Source organism: Aedes aegypti, chromosome 2 (genome assembly GCF_002204515.2).
Source record: "Aedes aegypti strain LVP_AGWG chromosome 2, AaegL5.0 Primary Assembly, whole genome shotgun sequence".
NCBI lineage: Eukaryota > Metazoa > Arthropoda > Insecta > Diptera > Culicidae > Aedes > Aedes aegypti.
Window position 1 is genome coordinate 339,734,249 of NC_035108.1, and position 13,640 is coordinate 339,747,888.

The window sequence follows — 13,640 nt, forward strand, 5'->3', positions numbered from 1 at the left end:
ACGAACGAAAACGGCCTTAGACTGATTGATTTCGCCGCCTCCAAAAACATGGCCATACGTAGTACCTACTTCCAGCACAGCCTCCCGTATCGGTACACCTGGAGATCACCCCAACAGACTGAATCACAAATCGACCACGTTTTGATTGATGGAAGGCACTTCTCGGACATTATCGACGTCAGAACCTATCGCGGCGCAAACATCGATTCGGACCACTACCTTGTGACGGTTAAAGTGCGCCAACGACTCTCCGTTGTGAACAACATTCGGTACCGATGCCCGCCACGGTACAATCTGGAACGTCTCAAGCTACTCGAAGTCGCAACTGATTACGTGCAAAGCCTTGAAGCTGCGTTGCCGGTGAGGGAGAGCTCACCGAAGCCCCTCTTGAGGACCGCTGGAGTAGTCTCAAAGCAGCCATAAACAACGCAGCGGAAGGTGCCATTGGGTTCGTGGAAGCAAATCGACAGAACGGTTGGTTCGACGAGGAGTGTCAGACGGTTTTGGACGAGAAGAATGCAGCGCGGGCGATGATGCTGCAGCAAGGCACCCGTCAAAACGTGGAACGATACAAACAGAAGCGAAGACAGCAAACCCATCTATTCCGGGATAAAAAGCGCCGCCTGGAAGAGTTGGAGTGCGAAGAGATGGAGCAGTTGTATCGTTCTCAAGAAACACGTAAGTTCTACAAGAAACTAAATGCATCCCGCAAAGGCTTTGTGCCGCGAGCCGAAATGTGCCGGGATAAGGATGGAGGTATCTTGACGGACGAACGTGAGGTGATTGAAAGGTGGAAGCAGCACTACGATGAACACCTAAATAGCGCAGAGGAGGAAGATCAAGACAGCAGGAGGAATGGCTTCATCAGTACGGCGGATGAAGGAGACGTGCCAACTCCCACAATAGGTGAAGTTAAGGATGCTATCAAACAGCTCAAGAACAACAAAGCAGCTGGAAAGGATGGTATTGGAGCGGAACTTATTAAAATGGGCCCGGACAGGTTGGCCACTTGTCTGCACCGATTGATAGCCAGGATCTGGGATACAGAACAGCTACCGGAGGAGTGGAATGAGGGAATAATATACCCAATATACAAAAAGGGTGACAAGTTAGAATGTGAGAACTATCGAGCGATCACCATTCTTAATGCAGCCTATAAAGTGCTTTCCCAGATCATCTTCCGCCGTCTATCGCCACTGGCAAGCAGATTTGTTGGAAGTTATCAAGCCGGATTTGTGGACGGTCGATCGACGACAGACCAAATCTTTATGTTGCGGCAGATCCTCCAAAAGTGTCGCGAATATCAAGTCCCTACGCACCACCTATTCATCGATTTCAAAGCGGCCTATGATACCATCGACCGCGAAGAGCTATGGAAGATTATGGACGAGAACGGTTTTCCCGGGAAACTGACTAGACTGATCAAATCTACGATGGATAGTGTACAGTGCTGTGTGAAGATATCGGGTGCTTTATCGGACCCGTTTGAAACACGCAAAGGACTTCGACAAGGCGATGGTCTTTCCTGCCTCCTGTTCAATATTGCGCTAGAAGGTGTTATGAAACGGGCGGGCTTCAACATGCGGGGCACGATCTTCAATAAATCTAGCCAGTTCATCTGTTTCGCTGACGACGTGGACATTGTCGGAAGAACGTTCCAGGTGGTTGCTGAACAGTATACCAGGCTGAAACGTGAAGCAGATCAGGTTGGATTGAAGGTAAATACGTCGAAGACGAAATATCTGCTGGCTGGAGGAACCGAGCGCGATAGAGCTCGCATAGGCAGACGCGTGACGATCGACGGGGTGGACGAATTCGTCTACCTCGGATCATTGACAACGTCGGATAACAACTGCAGCAGAGAAATTCGAAGACGTATCATCGCCGGAAGTCGTGCTTACTACGGACTCCACAAGACCTTGTGGTCTGGTAAACTTCACTTCCGTACTAAGTGTACCATGTACAAGACGCTAATAAGACCGGTAGTCCTCTACGGGCATGAGACGTGGACAATGGTCGAAGAGGACCTGCAAGCGCTAGGAGTTTTTGAACGACGTGTGCTTAGGACGATCTTCGGCGGAGTATGTGAGAACGGCGTATGGAGGAGAAGAATGAACCACGAGCTTGCGCAACTCTACGGTGAACCCAGTATCACGAAAGTCACCAAAGCTGGAAGGGTACGATGGGCGGGACACGTTGTGAGAATGCCGGACAACAATCCCGCAAAAATGGTGTTCAACTCAAATCCGGCCGGTACAAGACGAAGGGGAGCGCAACGAGCTAGGTGGTTTGACCAAGTGGAGCAGGATCTTGGAAGTGTGGGGCGATCGAGGAATTGGAGGTTAGCAGCCATGGACCGAGTTAGTTGGCGTAACATTGTGGCGCAGGTCATGTCTTGAAGGACTTAGCGCCAGCAAAAGTAAGTAAGTAATGAAGAAATCAATGCAAACACAAGGTACACATTGAATACAATATACTGCATAATCGTAATATTTTATACAGATCTTTATACACTGTCCGAAAGCTTATTCAAAAAGCTATCTAAGAAAAATAAAATGAAAATTCGTACTTAAGGTCGGAAAAATGCGGGAATTGCACTGAAAAATATATATTTGATTTTATGTCGAAACTTTACTCATCCCATACTTTTTTGTCCCAAGTAGTCCTAGGCTAAAATTTATTTCCAAGGGTACTTTGAGATGTAAACTAAAGGATCATGAAGAATTTAGCTGCACAAATTTGCACCTTTTTTAATTTAGGGCTTTTTGAATTTTTCCAATATTTTTAATCATTTTCTATTAAAACAGCTAAAAATAATTCAGAGAATAAAAGCCGCCTTCAAAACTTGTCCTCAGCCGTTTATAAGAGGAAATTATTTGTAGGATTTTCTGTAGTTGATGTGTCTGCTCGGAATCGTGAAGTACGATGGATAATTTGAGCAGACAGCTTACTCACTAATAAAGGTCTCAAGCCGGGCAACGCAATCTCTATTGGGTGCTCTCCTTTCGGAGTGGCGCAAAATATTTGCACAAGTGATTGCGGGGTCTAGCGGGATCCATAGCAGTTTGTTTAATTGAAAATTGTATTTTCTATAAATAAATATACGTTTTTTTGTATTATGTTCCACTCGCAACATAAATTTATATAATAATTTCACTTTTGGTGCAACAATTCTCATTTTCTAGAAAGGGGAGCAAATGGATTGAAGATAAAATTGTTCTTTGACCACCGTCACTACCATTCACCTTGCATTTGCACTTCAAAAAACATAAAATTTATATATTTATTTAGTTTTTTCAAATAAATTAAAGCGAGCTAGTATACTACTACGAAGCGTGCAATAATACCATAATTCAGGAAAAATCTTAAACAATTGATGTTGATGCATAACAAAAAATGACTCAAATGTTGTGTTTACAAATTTCTTGTCAAAGTCGCCTTGATCGTTCTATGGGACCATATACCGCGCACGCTAATGCACTATTTATCTACCGTGCGTGTAGTTTTCGTCACGTTTGATTTCGTATCTTGAAAAAAAAAAAGTTGTTGGTAGAGCAATTATGTTGCTAGTAGTACGCACTCATTTTTAAAGGGAATTAAAACCTCAATTAATAATAAAAGCCAAAAAAATGGCTAAATCATTATTTTTTGATTAACACTTCAGTCGTCGCGCTGCTGTGGTGAAAAAAACTCGCTTTTCGTACACAGCATCAGCGTGGTGGTACTGACGGTGGCAAACCGCGCGGGTTAAAATCGTCATATGAGGCTCTACTGTATTGTCAAAACCATTTCATATTCACTCAAAAACTAAATATGAAATAGTTAAATCATGACATAACAATAGATCTCATATTAAATAACATTTCATGGCATTTATACTAATGCACGGGAATAGGAACCATAGGGTGATGTGCTAGTATCCATCGTATTAAGCATTGATAAGTGAGATCCTGAAATTTTCCTAGTATTGCAATGAAATGATAAATACTGAACAAACCGATGCAAAACAATTCTTTCCAAACTTTCGTATTAAACAATAGGATTTTGATAAATCTTGATCGTCTTTTTGGAAATAATGTAATTAAATTGCATCTTGCTGTATTCTCAATTCGTCGTATCGTTTTCATTTCTGTCGCAATCAATGATGGAAAGTGGCGAACACTTCTTCTGAACTGGAACAAAAACAAAACCAAACGCTCTCGAGCGTCAGAGTGCTGGTTTACTCGCATTTGTGGGCTCCCGAGTAACTGAAGCTAAAAGTGATTCGCGAACGTGTTCGGAGCTGTTCAGAGTCATATTGTGCTTTTGGGAAAAAAAGCTGCTTTCCCTCCGAGATTTGTGGTTTTCATGGGCTTTTGACTACAAACTAGTAGTTTACTGTCGATATGATGGTTGTACATTAAATGTATCTGTCAAAACCATAATAAATCACACCTTGCTCGGTTACTCGCGAGTAAACGCTCCCGAGCTTGTTGCTATTTCTTTTGACATGTTCTCACGAGCAGACGGGTGCGGACTTACTCACACCTAGCCAGTTCCCGAGTTTGTGATGTTTGTTATGCGTTGGGATACACTCGGGAGCTGCTTCGTGATGCAAACTTTTCCAGCACTGGTCGCAATCAGTTTTCAGATTCGTCTCACAACTTACGGCTTATTATGATATAGTGAGTGGCCAAAATGCAACATACCAACGCTATTATGAATAGTTTTACTAGAATGTATAGATCTACGGGCATATCCCTCCATTCTTTCAGCATGATGATTTATATCAATTTCATTTAAAATTGATTGTTCGCTATCAAAATTCAGCTCAAACGTATAAACATAATTTCTTTTGACTGAACAATTATGACATTTGCTCAAAGTGCTAAAGTGCTGCGAATACAACACAATCAAAGGAATCGTTTTTTTTAACACCGAGCGTCGCGCACACATTGATACGCACAAGCTTTTTTTATCAGTACGATGGATTGAATTCTTAATTTTATCTCAATTTTACGCGGTCGTTGAGAAAATTTCACAAAATTTTGTGAATCATGGAATTTTTACGGCGTGTGATTGTAATGAAATCCTTCAGTGAAGAAGTACGAAGGTTTTCCAAAGTGACAATAAGTACCCGGCAAATTAAGTGAAACAGGGAGGCGAGAAGAAACTTGTATCGTAGAGTGGTGTGTCTCAGTCGATCGCTAAGCATTTCTCTCAAATCGTGTTCGTCATTGCGATTCCGGTGAAAAAATGCAAAGTGGATAATTGAACCGAAGTTATTTACCAAAATACAGTCGATTTATTGCATTTTTGGTGTTCGAAAGTATACGAACCATAACATCTTTTACAAAATTACACTTGGAAAATGAATCTATGTTGCAGATTAGTTGGAGTATGTGTGTTTAGTAGGGTGCGGCTTATTTTTCAAAAGTTCTCAAAACCAAAAATTCGTGTGCTCTACTGAATTCAAATCACATGAAAAGAGAAACCTCAAAATCTGAGCTAAAAATATTAACATTTAGAGGTGGCGCAAGCGTGTTGAAGGTGAATTTTCAAGTTATAAAAAATGACCTGCAGTGAAGTAAACATAACTTTGTTAATTTTCAACCGATTTCAAAACTGTAAGCACCATTTTCTTTCAAATTAAATTTATAAATATTTTGTAAAACATCGAATTTGTCTAAAATCAAAACTTGTCTTAGTTAAAAATACTTTTATCCAAATTTTTCCTCATTTTGCTAAAAAAATCATTTTTGTTTAACCATAACTTCATTTAAACTCAATCGATTCCGAATCTTTTTACATACTTTTAAAACTAATTTATTTGTTTTTAAACTGTACATACAACATTTTTTTCTAAAAAATATTTTTGACTTAGGTATTCAACAAAAACTTCCCAAAAACATGATTTTTCAATGAAAAAAAACAAACTTCTTTGGATTATTTAAGTTTTTTTTGCCGGAAATAGCATTTTTTCCATAAAACTTAAATATATAAAGCATCTTGCCTAAATTACGAGTTGAATAGTGCATATATTTTTAACATATGCAAACATAATTTTGTTTCAAAATTTTTTAAAAATTGTTGCGAAGTCCTTCCCAAAGGTTTAACAAATGAGAAAAATCAGTTTCAGCTTGAGAGACAATATTTAACTGCCAAAGATTTGACAAAACTGGCATTTTTCGTTAAAAAATAATGTTTTTGTACAGTTTTTGCTGAATAACTTGGTCAAGACATTTTTTTGTGAAATGTTATATATAAAAGGTTTGAAAACAATTAAATTAGCTTCAAAAGCATGTAAAAAGATTTAGAATCGGTTGAGTAATCATGAAGTTATGGTCAAACAAAGTTGAAATTTTTAGTAAAATGAAGAAAAAATTAGAATAAATTACTTTTAACTAAAACTTGTTTTGATTTTAGATAAATTTGGTGTACAGCAAAGATTTTACAAATTTAATTTTGAAGGTATTGATGCTAAAAGTTTTGAAATCGGTTGAAAAATAACAAAGTTATGTGTACTTCACTGAAGGTCATTTTTAATAACCTGAAAATTCAACTTCAAGACGCTTGCGCCACCTCTAAATGTTAATATTTTTGGCTCAGATTTTGAGGTTTCTCTTTTCATGTGATTTGAATTCAGTAGAGCACACGAATTTTTGTTTTTGAGAACTTATGAAAAATAAGCCGCACCCTAGTGTTTAGTTCATGTTCCATGGTACTTTCTTTGCTTCAGGATTTCGATTTTACTACCACTGAAAAAGAGCCATCTATTGCCTTTTCAGTTTTGAATATCGCCCTATTTTCAAGGCTTTTTGCCTACAGCAGCGATGGGCGTGAGTTTCACTGGATTCGCTGACTGTGATTGGCTTTGCTTGGCTACTGTAGAGTGAATTTCAGATTTTTTCCCAACCCTGCAAGGGATCATCGAGGTAGCCATGAAACCGACTTTTACTATGAAACATGAAGAGAACCTCTAACTCGATATCGAGATACGAAACATCGAGTAAGGGAGAGTTGACTGTAGTTCTTTCGTCACCATTTTCAGCCCTGTTTTTTACAACCAAACTCTACGATATCAAGTTAAGTGGTCTTAACCTTTACTGTTTGTCCATGTCGTAACGTTTCCATTCATGGACACATGCGTGCGTATATTTGCTGCACCTTCCAAAAACACCTGGAAATCCTACGCCACCGGAACGTCACGTGCTCTATTTTCGACCGTTTCCTAGGTGGAGCCTAACGGTTAGGCAAGCAAGCAAATCGCATAAATTTTCCGCTCCTACAGTTCCCGGTGCTTGTTTTGCTGAGATTTGCTAAACTCGACGAGGAAATATTACCTTCCGATGTGTTTTATTGCCTATGGAAATCGTCGTCCGCTATACCTGCCAAGCACCAGTTCACCATTCAGGAATGAATGATTGAAATGATTTTCGATGCTCTGGGTCTAACGATTGTCGTTTTTCGTTCTTTATTTCTTTCATGCTACAGGAAATCACGCAATCGGAACGGTACGCAAATTCCCGACACTTCCGTTGAATCCGAACGGTGTGTGGATCGACCCTGGAGGCGGAGTTTGGCGACAGGCGTCCGAAATCACCAAGGAAGCCATTACGGACTATGCTGCTGTTTCGAACGCTCCGACGTTGCCACTGCCCGACTATGAAAGGTGAGTTGAATGTGACTTTTTTTTTGAGGGATGAACAGAATATTCGGGTGTTTGAAACTAATGTCGAACTATTCTAAGGTTACTTTTGGTAATGACGAAAAAAGAAAGGGGGAAAGTTTAATCAAACTGTACTTTTAGTGACGAACTATCCAAAGTTACTTTTAATATTACTAAAACCTAACGTTGCCACGATAAAAATGTGTTATCAGAAGCATGAAACGAGCTCACCAGTTGGCAAAAGGTTTTTAGTCCATCTACGCGGTATGGTTCATCTACCGAGATGGAAACCGCGTAAATGAAGTACGTCCTACATCGGGACCAAGTTCTAGATCTTGATTCTAAATCTAGAGCACTAAGGCATTACATAGCTTTAGAAACGACATTATTTTCCATGAATGTGATACACCTTTAGTCAGTGACAACTTAAGCCATAATTGCGAAAAAATTTCCGAACCGAACGCTGCGTTTACCTCCGTTTGAGTTTGTTGCATTTTGACACAGTTCTCCTGAAGTTCTTGTCAGTTTCCAGCAACTGTAATGGAGCCTGAAGTACCCTTTCTCCACCGCCATCATCAAGACTCACTAACACAAAAGTTTGCACATTTTCCCAACCGACAAAACAACAATAATTCCCTACCTCGGTACCAGCTCAAACGACACACAACCCTTCTAGAGCGGGGATAAAGGAGGGCAACCCTGGTTGATGATGGTGAAAATTGCGAGCATTCAAACGCTTTGGAGCTTGCTGTTACGGTGGCGAAATAGTAAAAGCTTCCTCTAATGCTAGCTAATGATTGTTTTTTTTTGTTGTTGTTGTCTTCTCAACGACACCGGAATGCGAAAATTTTCGTGTGGCAAACTTTTATCGTCATTACAATATTCACAATGCACAATTGCGACGACTGCGGTGGCATCGTTAGTTGGTTACACCAGCCAGTTCTGGGTACCGTAATCCGGAGTAACATTGATCAGTTTTGCTATATATTAATAGAAAACTACATTGATAACTCATGTAAAAAAATGATCAGTAATATTGAAAAAAATATTTACTTCCTTAAATCATGCCCCCTGAAGCCAAATTCGAAAGCCAATATTTTACGAGTAATTAAGTTGTCAAATTATTTCAAATTTTGCAAACACTTTGAGCCGACGAATACGCTTAAAGGTAGGTTTTCTATTTTGCTAAGTGAAAATACGTATGAAAATTTGTACAATGGAATTGTATTCAACGAGGCCATTTTCAGTGGAAACTGCATTATTTGCTTTTTTTTAGAGCTCAAGTGAGATATATAACTATGGTAGTGTCATCTAAAACAATGGTAATGATTATTTCGAAAAGTTGGAAAATGTATGAATGCTCAGAACAATTTTTTTTATGTTGTTCTACTTGCTTATTAATATAAAAAAAGGAAAGCACCTTTTATACATTGAAAATGTCTCATCGTAGAAGTAAGTTTGAACCTAGTAAAGCAGGAGGGACATTCCGCTCAATTTTACCCCGCCGGTCAATGTAACCTCGTTTTACGGTATTTCCTTGGCAAACACTGCTATCATGAAATAGGATTGTGGTTTCTGCGGAGTCGTCATTAAAAGTTGTCTGCCGAGCAGCAAACGAATGAACGAGTCACGATGGTACAATGTAAAATACCGAATAATGAGCTTAGAGGTTTCCCGCATTTGGCATCGTTGCGCGTTGGTTGCGTTGACCCAATTCCGGAAATGATGGGGAATTGGTTGGTGCTTTTGTTCGCGAAAATTATGGCGGAACTTTTACCAACTATTCAGGGGCCGCCCACCCATCAATCAACTTTATTGGCCCATAAACCTAGCTAAACATCGATTGAGTGCGCGTTCACATGGGCGCTAAACTGATTACTGAACCATAAATTCGTCGCTCGGGAACTTGTACGACAAACAAGGCTGTTCAAGACAAGGGGATGATGGGGTAAGGTAGATCAGTGCCTTGAAATGGTCATTGACGTATAAAGGTAATTCGCGAATTTTTGAATTGCTGACTAATTTGCAAACACGCCATAAGGAATACACAAATATTACTAAACCAGTTATTATAGGGGCTTGCTTCTGGAAACCTGAAGTATTTTTATTCTTCTAATTTCTTTTCTTTTGTTCTATTATTCTTTTGATTCAATGTACATGACTCTTGTTATTGACAAAAATCTCTTCTATAGTAACGTTATTTTATGTTGAACATCTATAGTGATGAAACCTCGCTTGTCTTATACAACATCAGCGTGGCGGTTCTGACTTCGGTGAATCGCGCGACAACCGAAATTGTCTGGCTGTCGATTGAATGGTTATTTGTTAGAAATAGCTTCTTGTTTGCGATAAGCGCAATTTTTCGACATTTCCGTTGCAAAAAATATCGTGGTACAAAAAAGGGCAATATTCGGGAAATTGGATTCCCAAAATTCGTTTTTTTTTCTAAATAATCCAAATAAATGCTGTTTCAGCATAAAGCAGCATATTCACTGCATTATAATTTCTCATGTTTTTGGGGGATACCCTGCTCAAGGTGATGTCCGAAAAAAAAATTGAAAAAATATACAAAATTACTAAAGGAATTTCTCAGACAGTACATAGCGGGAATTTATGTCGAAAAATTAGGCTTGACTTTCAAAAAATTTCGGCATGGCCAATTTTTGTAAAATTTTCCAAAAAACTTTTCGACATTCTTTATGAAATTTTAGTATGATGAAATTCTTGAAGACATATTGAAAGGTGGCTTCAGAAATTTTGGTTATCTCTTGAAAATTAGTCGAGTAATATTGTGGGACTTGTTCATACTTTCAAAGCAATTTCCTCCTGATGGACATTCGTTCTATGTCTACTATTTATTAGAAAACTGACTCCGGAATATAATCCCGGATTTACCAACAAAAATGTAACCTAATCTTTTAAAAGTTCAGCATTCCTCTAAAAATAATTGATTCTGTCAAATCTTATACTGAGATATTTCGCTGAAAGTTGTATAAGAAATTCTTCTGTTCCTTCAAATAGTTTTCCCAATATTTCTAAAATACATAAAAAAATTGCGTCAAAAATTCTCTTATGTTTTCCTTTTCTAGAAATTTTGCTTCAAGTCCCCGAATTATTCAAGAATTGAAAAAAAAATTGTTTTTGGAATGTCTCTTGCCTGCGAATCTTAGGAGGAAATTAGTTGAAAAATTCCAGGAAATTTTTGCTTCCAAAATAAGCATAGCGGTAAAGAAATATGTAGAAAACCATGTTAGGAAATAACAGGGAAGGAAGTGAGGATTTATTAAGATATTCATAAAGACATTTGTCTTGACCTTCCTTTAAAAAACTTCTTAAGAAATAATACAGGGTGGCCACCAAATATCCATATTTACATTCCCGCTTTTTTCCCGGTTTTCCCGGTAAAATTTTCAAAATTTTCCCGGTTTTTCATTGAGGGGCCCAAACGCAAAATGGGGACAATTTGGTCGGTTTTTAAATCGAATATACTAAAAATTCTTGTTCAAGCTTTTCGACGGAATTTTTAGGTATAATTTTTCTGTCATATAGGAAAAATAATATTATTTTATAGGAGATTGGCTTGTTTTTTGGCTCCTGTACAATTAGTATGAAATGAAAAAAAAATTGAAAAAAAACTTCAAAGTCGATTATCTCAAAACTAGGTTTCTGTCACTTACACTTCTTTGCTCTTAACCCCGTCTCCCATTTTCAAATTGACCTGCTCTCAAGCTAGCTCGCGACATACTAACACCATTCCATTTCAATTTATATAGATATGCCCCATTTCTACATCTTTCGGTTTTTTTTTCTTCATAAAAATGAAGATTTGTATTTCACCTTACTTATTCAATTTTCAGTCGATTTAGTCTATTTTGGTCGAACTAATGATACATTAGAAGCTCTTATAGATAAAGCATTGCTTTAAAAAACATACGATAATATTAATTTATTATTCAGTAACTAAAGAAAATACTGAATCCAATATGTTTGAATGCATAAAACTTCTGCAAGAAGTTTTCAGACTCTGATTAAAATTTTTGAGTCGGATAAGTTAGAGAAATAACACTCAAGCCCAAGTAATATAAAAATAATCATAAAATATTTCGAATAAGTGCCAACCAATTTGAAACATTTTTAAGAAGTTTAGTGTAGCAAAATAGACTATTTGTACAAGAAATTAAATCAATAATGTTTAAATATTATTAGTTCAAAATTTCAGATGCCTAATGGCAATACTATCAACCATAACCACTTTCTACAACTTATTTTTGGTGGTTTATATGAAGAATTGATTTTCCCGGTGACCATCTCAAATTCCCGATTTTTCCCGTCTTTTTCCCGGTGGATTCAAATTCCCGTCTTTTTCCCGCTTTTCCCGTTTTTCCCGGTTCGGTGGCCACCCTGAAATAATCTTACCATTTTTTGGCAGAATCCATATTTTTGGTTTGCATTTTTCAGCAACACGAGGGCGGAATTTTAGGAGGCTTTTTGACAGAATTCCAGAAAACCAGAAGTCATAGATAGATTCCAAAGACAATTTCCAAAGATGATTCTGATGGAAATTCTCGAGAAATTTGTTTTATTTGTAAATTTATTAGAGAGGTTGCAACTATCCTGTAATTTTCCAGGTTATAAATAATATAGACTGTTCATTTTATAAAGAGGACACTTTGTTTATGCTATATCTTTTTAATTTATTGATAAAATCGAAATCGGTTTTCTGTGCATCGTTCAACTATTATTCTATAATGCTATGAAAATATAAAATCTTAGAAAATGCTTTTGGTTGATGAGCAAAATAGTTTTTCCAAAAACTCATAAGAAAAACTGTTCGTCAAAGTTTAACATTATTATTCGCAAAACAAAAATCCTTATTTTTATGAACAAATTGTATGTTTGTATTCTTTACTATCCCACTGAAGGTATAGCTTTAAAAAATTCAATTATATTCCACCATTCTCTGACATTAGGTAACTTTAGTGATTTACCCATTTATGGCCAAATTTGCTGATACACCATCCTTTCACTCCCAGCAAAAGAGAAAAGTAGAAAGCGTGTTCAAAACTAGTTTGGCTTACTAAAGAAACTATATTTGTACAAACGAGAGCTAAATCGTGCGTTAAACCATAGTCTTAAGTACAAATTTTACTGTTTATGGTAGTTTTACTCAAAAGTCTCATACTTTTAAAATCGTGTACCGTAAAACGGGGTAACTTTGATAATGCGGGTAACTTTGATAGTGCGAGACTCTCAACATACTAAACGAAAAGAGATAGTTTCTGTTAATTTGTTAAGCAAAACAAATGCAAAAGTAAAGAGTATTAGTATGACACTACATGTCAAAGCTATTTTCGATGGAATCAAGTACACTTGAGGATTTATATGCAAATATTGAAAATTTATAAGATTTTAGCAATTTTTAAACGCTCTCAAACAATCTGTTCTACGATCACTATTTGATGAAGTCATAATGAATTCGTCACTTATACTTGACAGCCTAGTTATAGTAGAACATGAATTGAATCTTAAAACTCTAAGCGAAAACTATTTTTACAAACTGGGACCATTTTTGTAATCTAAGTCAGAAATTTCCATATAGCGTTAAACGCCTAGAGGTATGCAACGCCCTATAAATGTTCCGTAATTCATTCAATTTTGTTCGATTGATGCTCCATTATCAAAGTTACCCCAAAACAGAAAACCGACTTTCGATTATATGAAAAATTATATGCCCATTCAGAATAAATCTTTTGGCAATCTATCAACTGTAATCGATAGTTAGGATACCAGTACTTGTTTTAAAAATATGAGTTATAATTCTTTGAAACAGCATGCATAAATATTCAAGTTTTCTTCGAAAAAACTATCAAAGTTACCCCGTTTTACGGTACGCATATTTATCGATCTACAGCAAATTGTAAATGGTTTTCTACAAATATTTCAATTGGTAATCTCAGAATAACATACTATGAAAATAATAAGCCATTTTATG

The 13,640-nt window shown here is 37.3% G+C and overlaps 1 protein-coding gene across 1 annotated transcript in view; it reads left to right on the plus strand.

Annotated features, from left to right (window-relative positions):
- LOC5568493 (protein sax-3) overlaps positions 1 to 13,640 on the plus strand; it is a 566,012-nt gene that overhangs the window by 516,546 nt on the left and 35,826 nt on the right. The window contains exon 11 of the mRNA XM_021846078.1: positions 7,474 to 7,651. Within this exon, the coding sequence (XP_021701770.1) occupies positions 7,474 to 7,651 (178 nt within the window). The remainder of the gene's footprint in view (positions 1 to 7,473; positions 7,652 to 13,640) is intronic.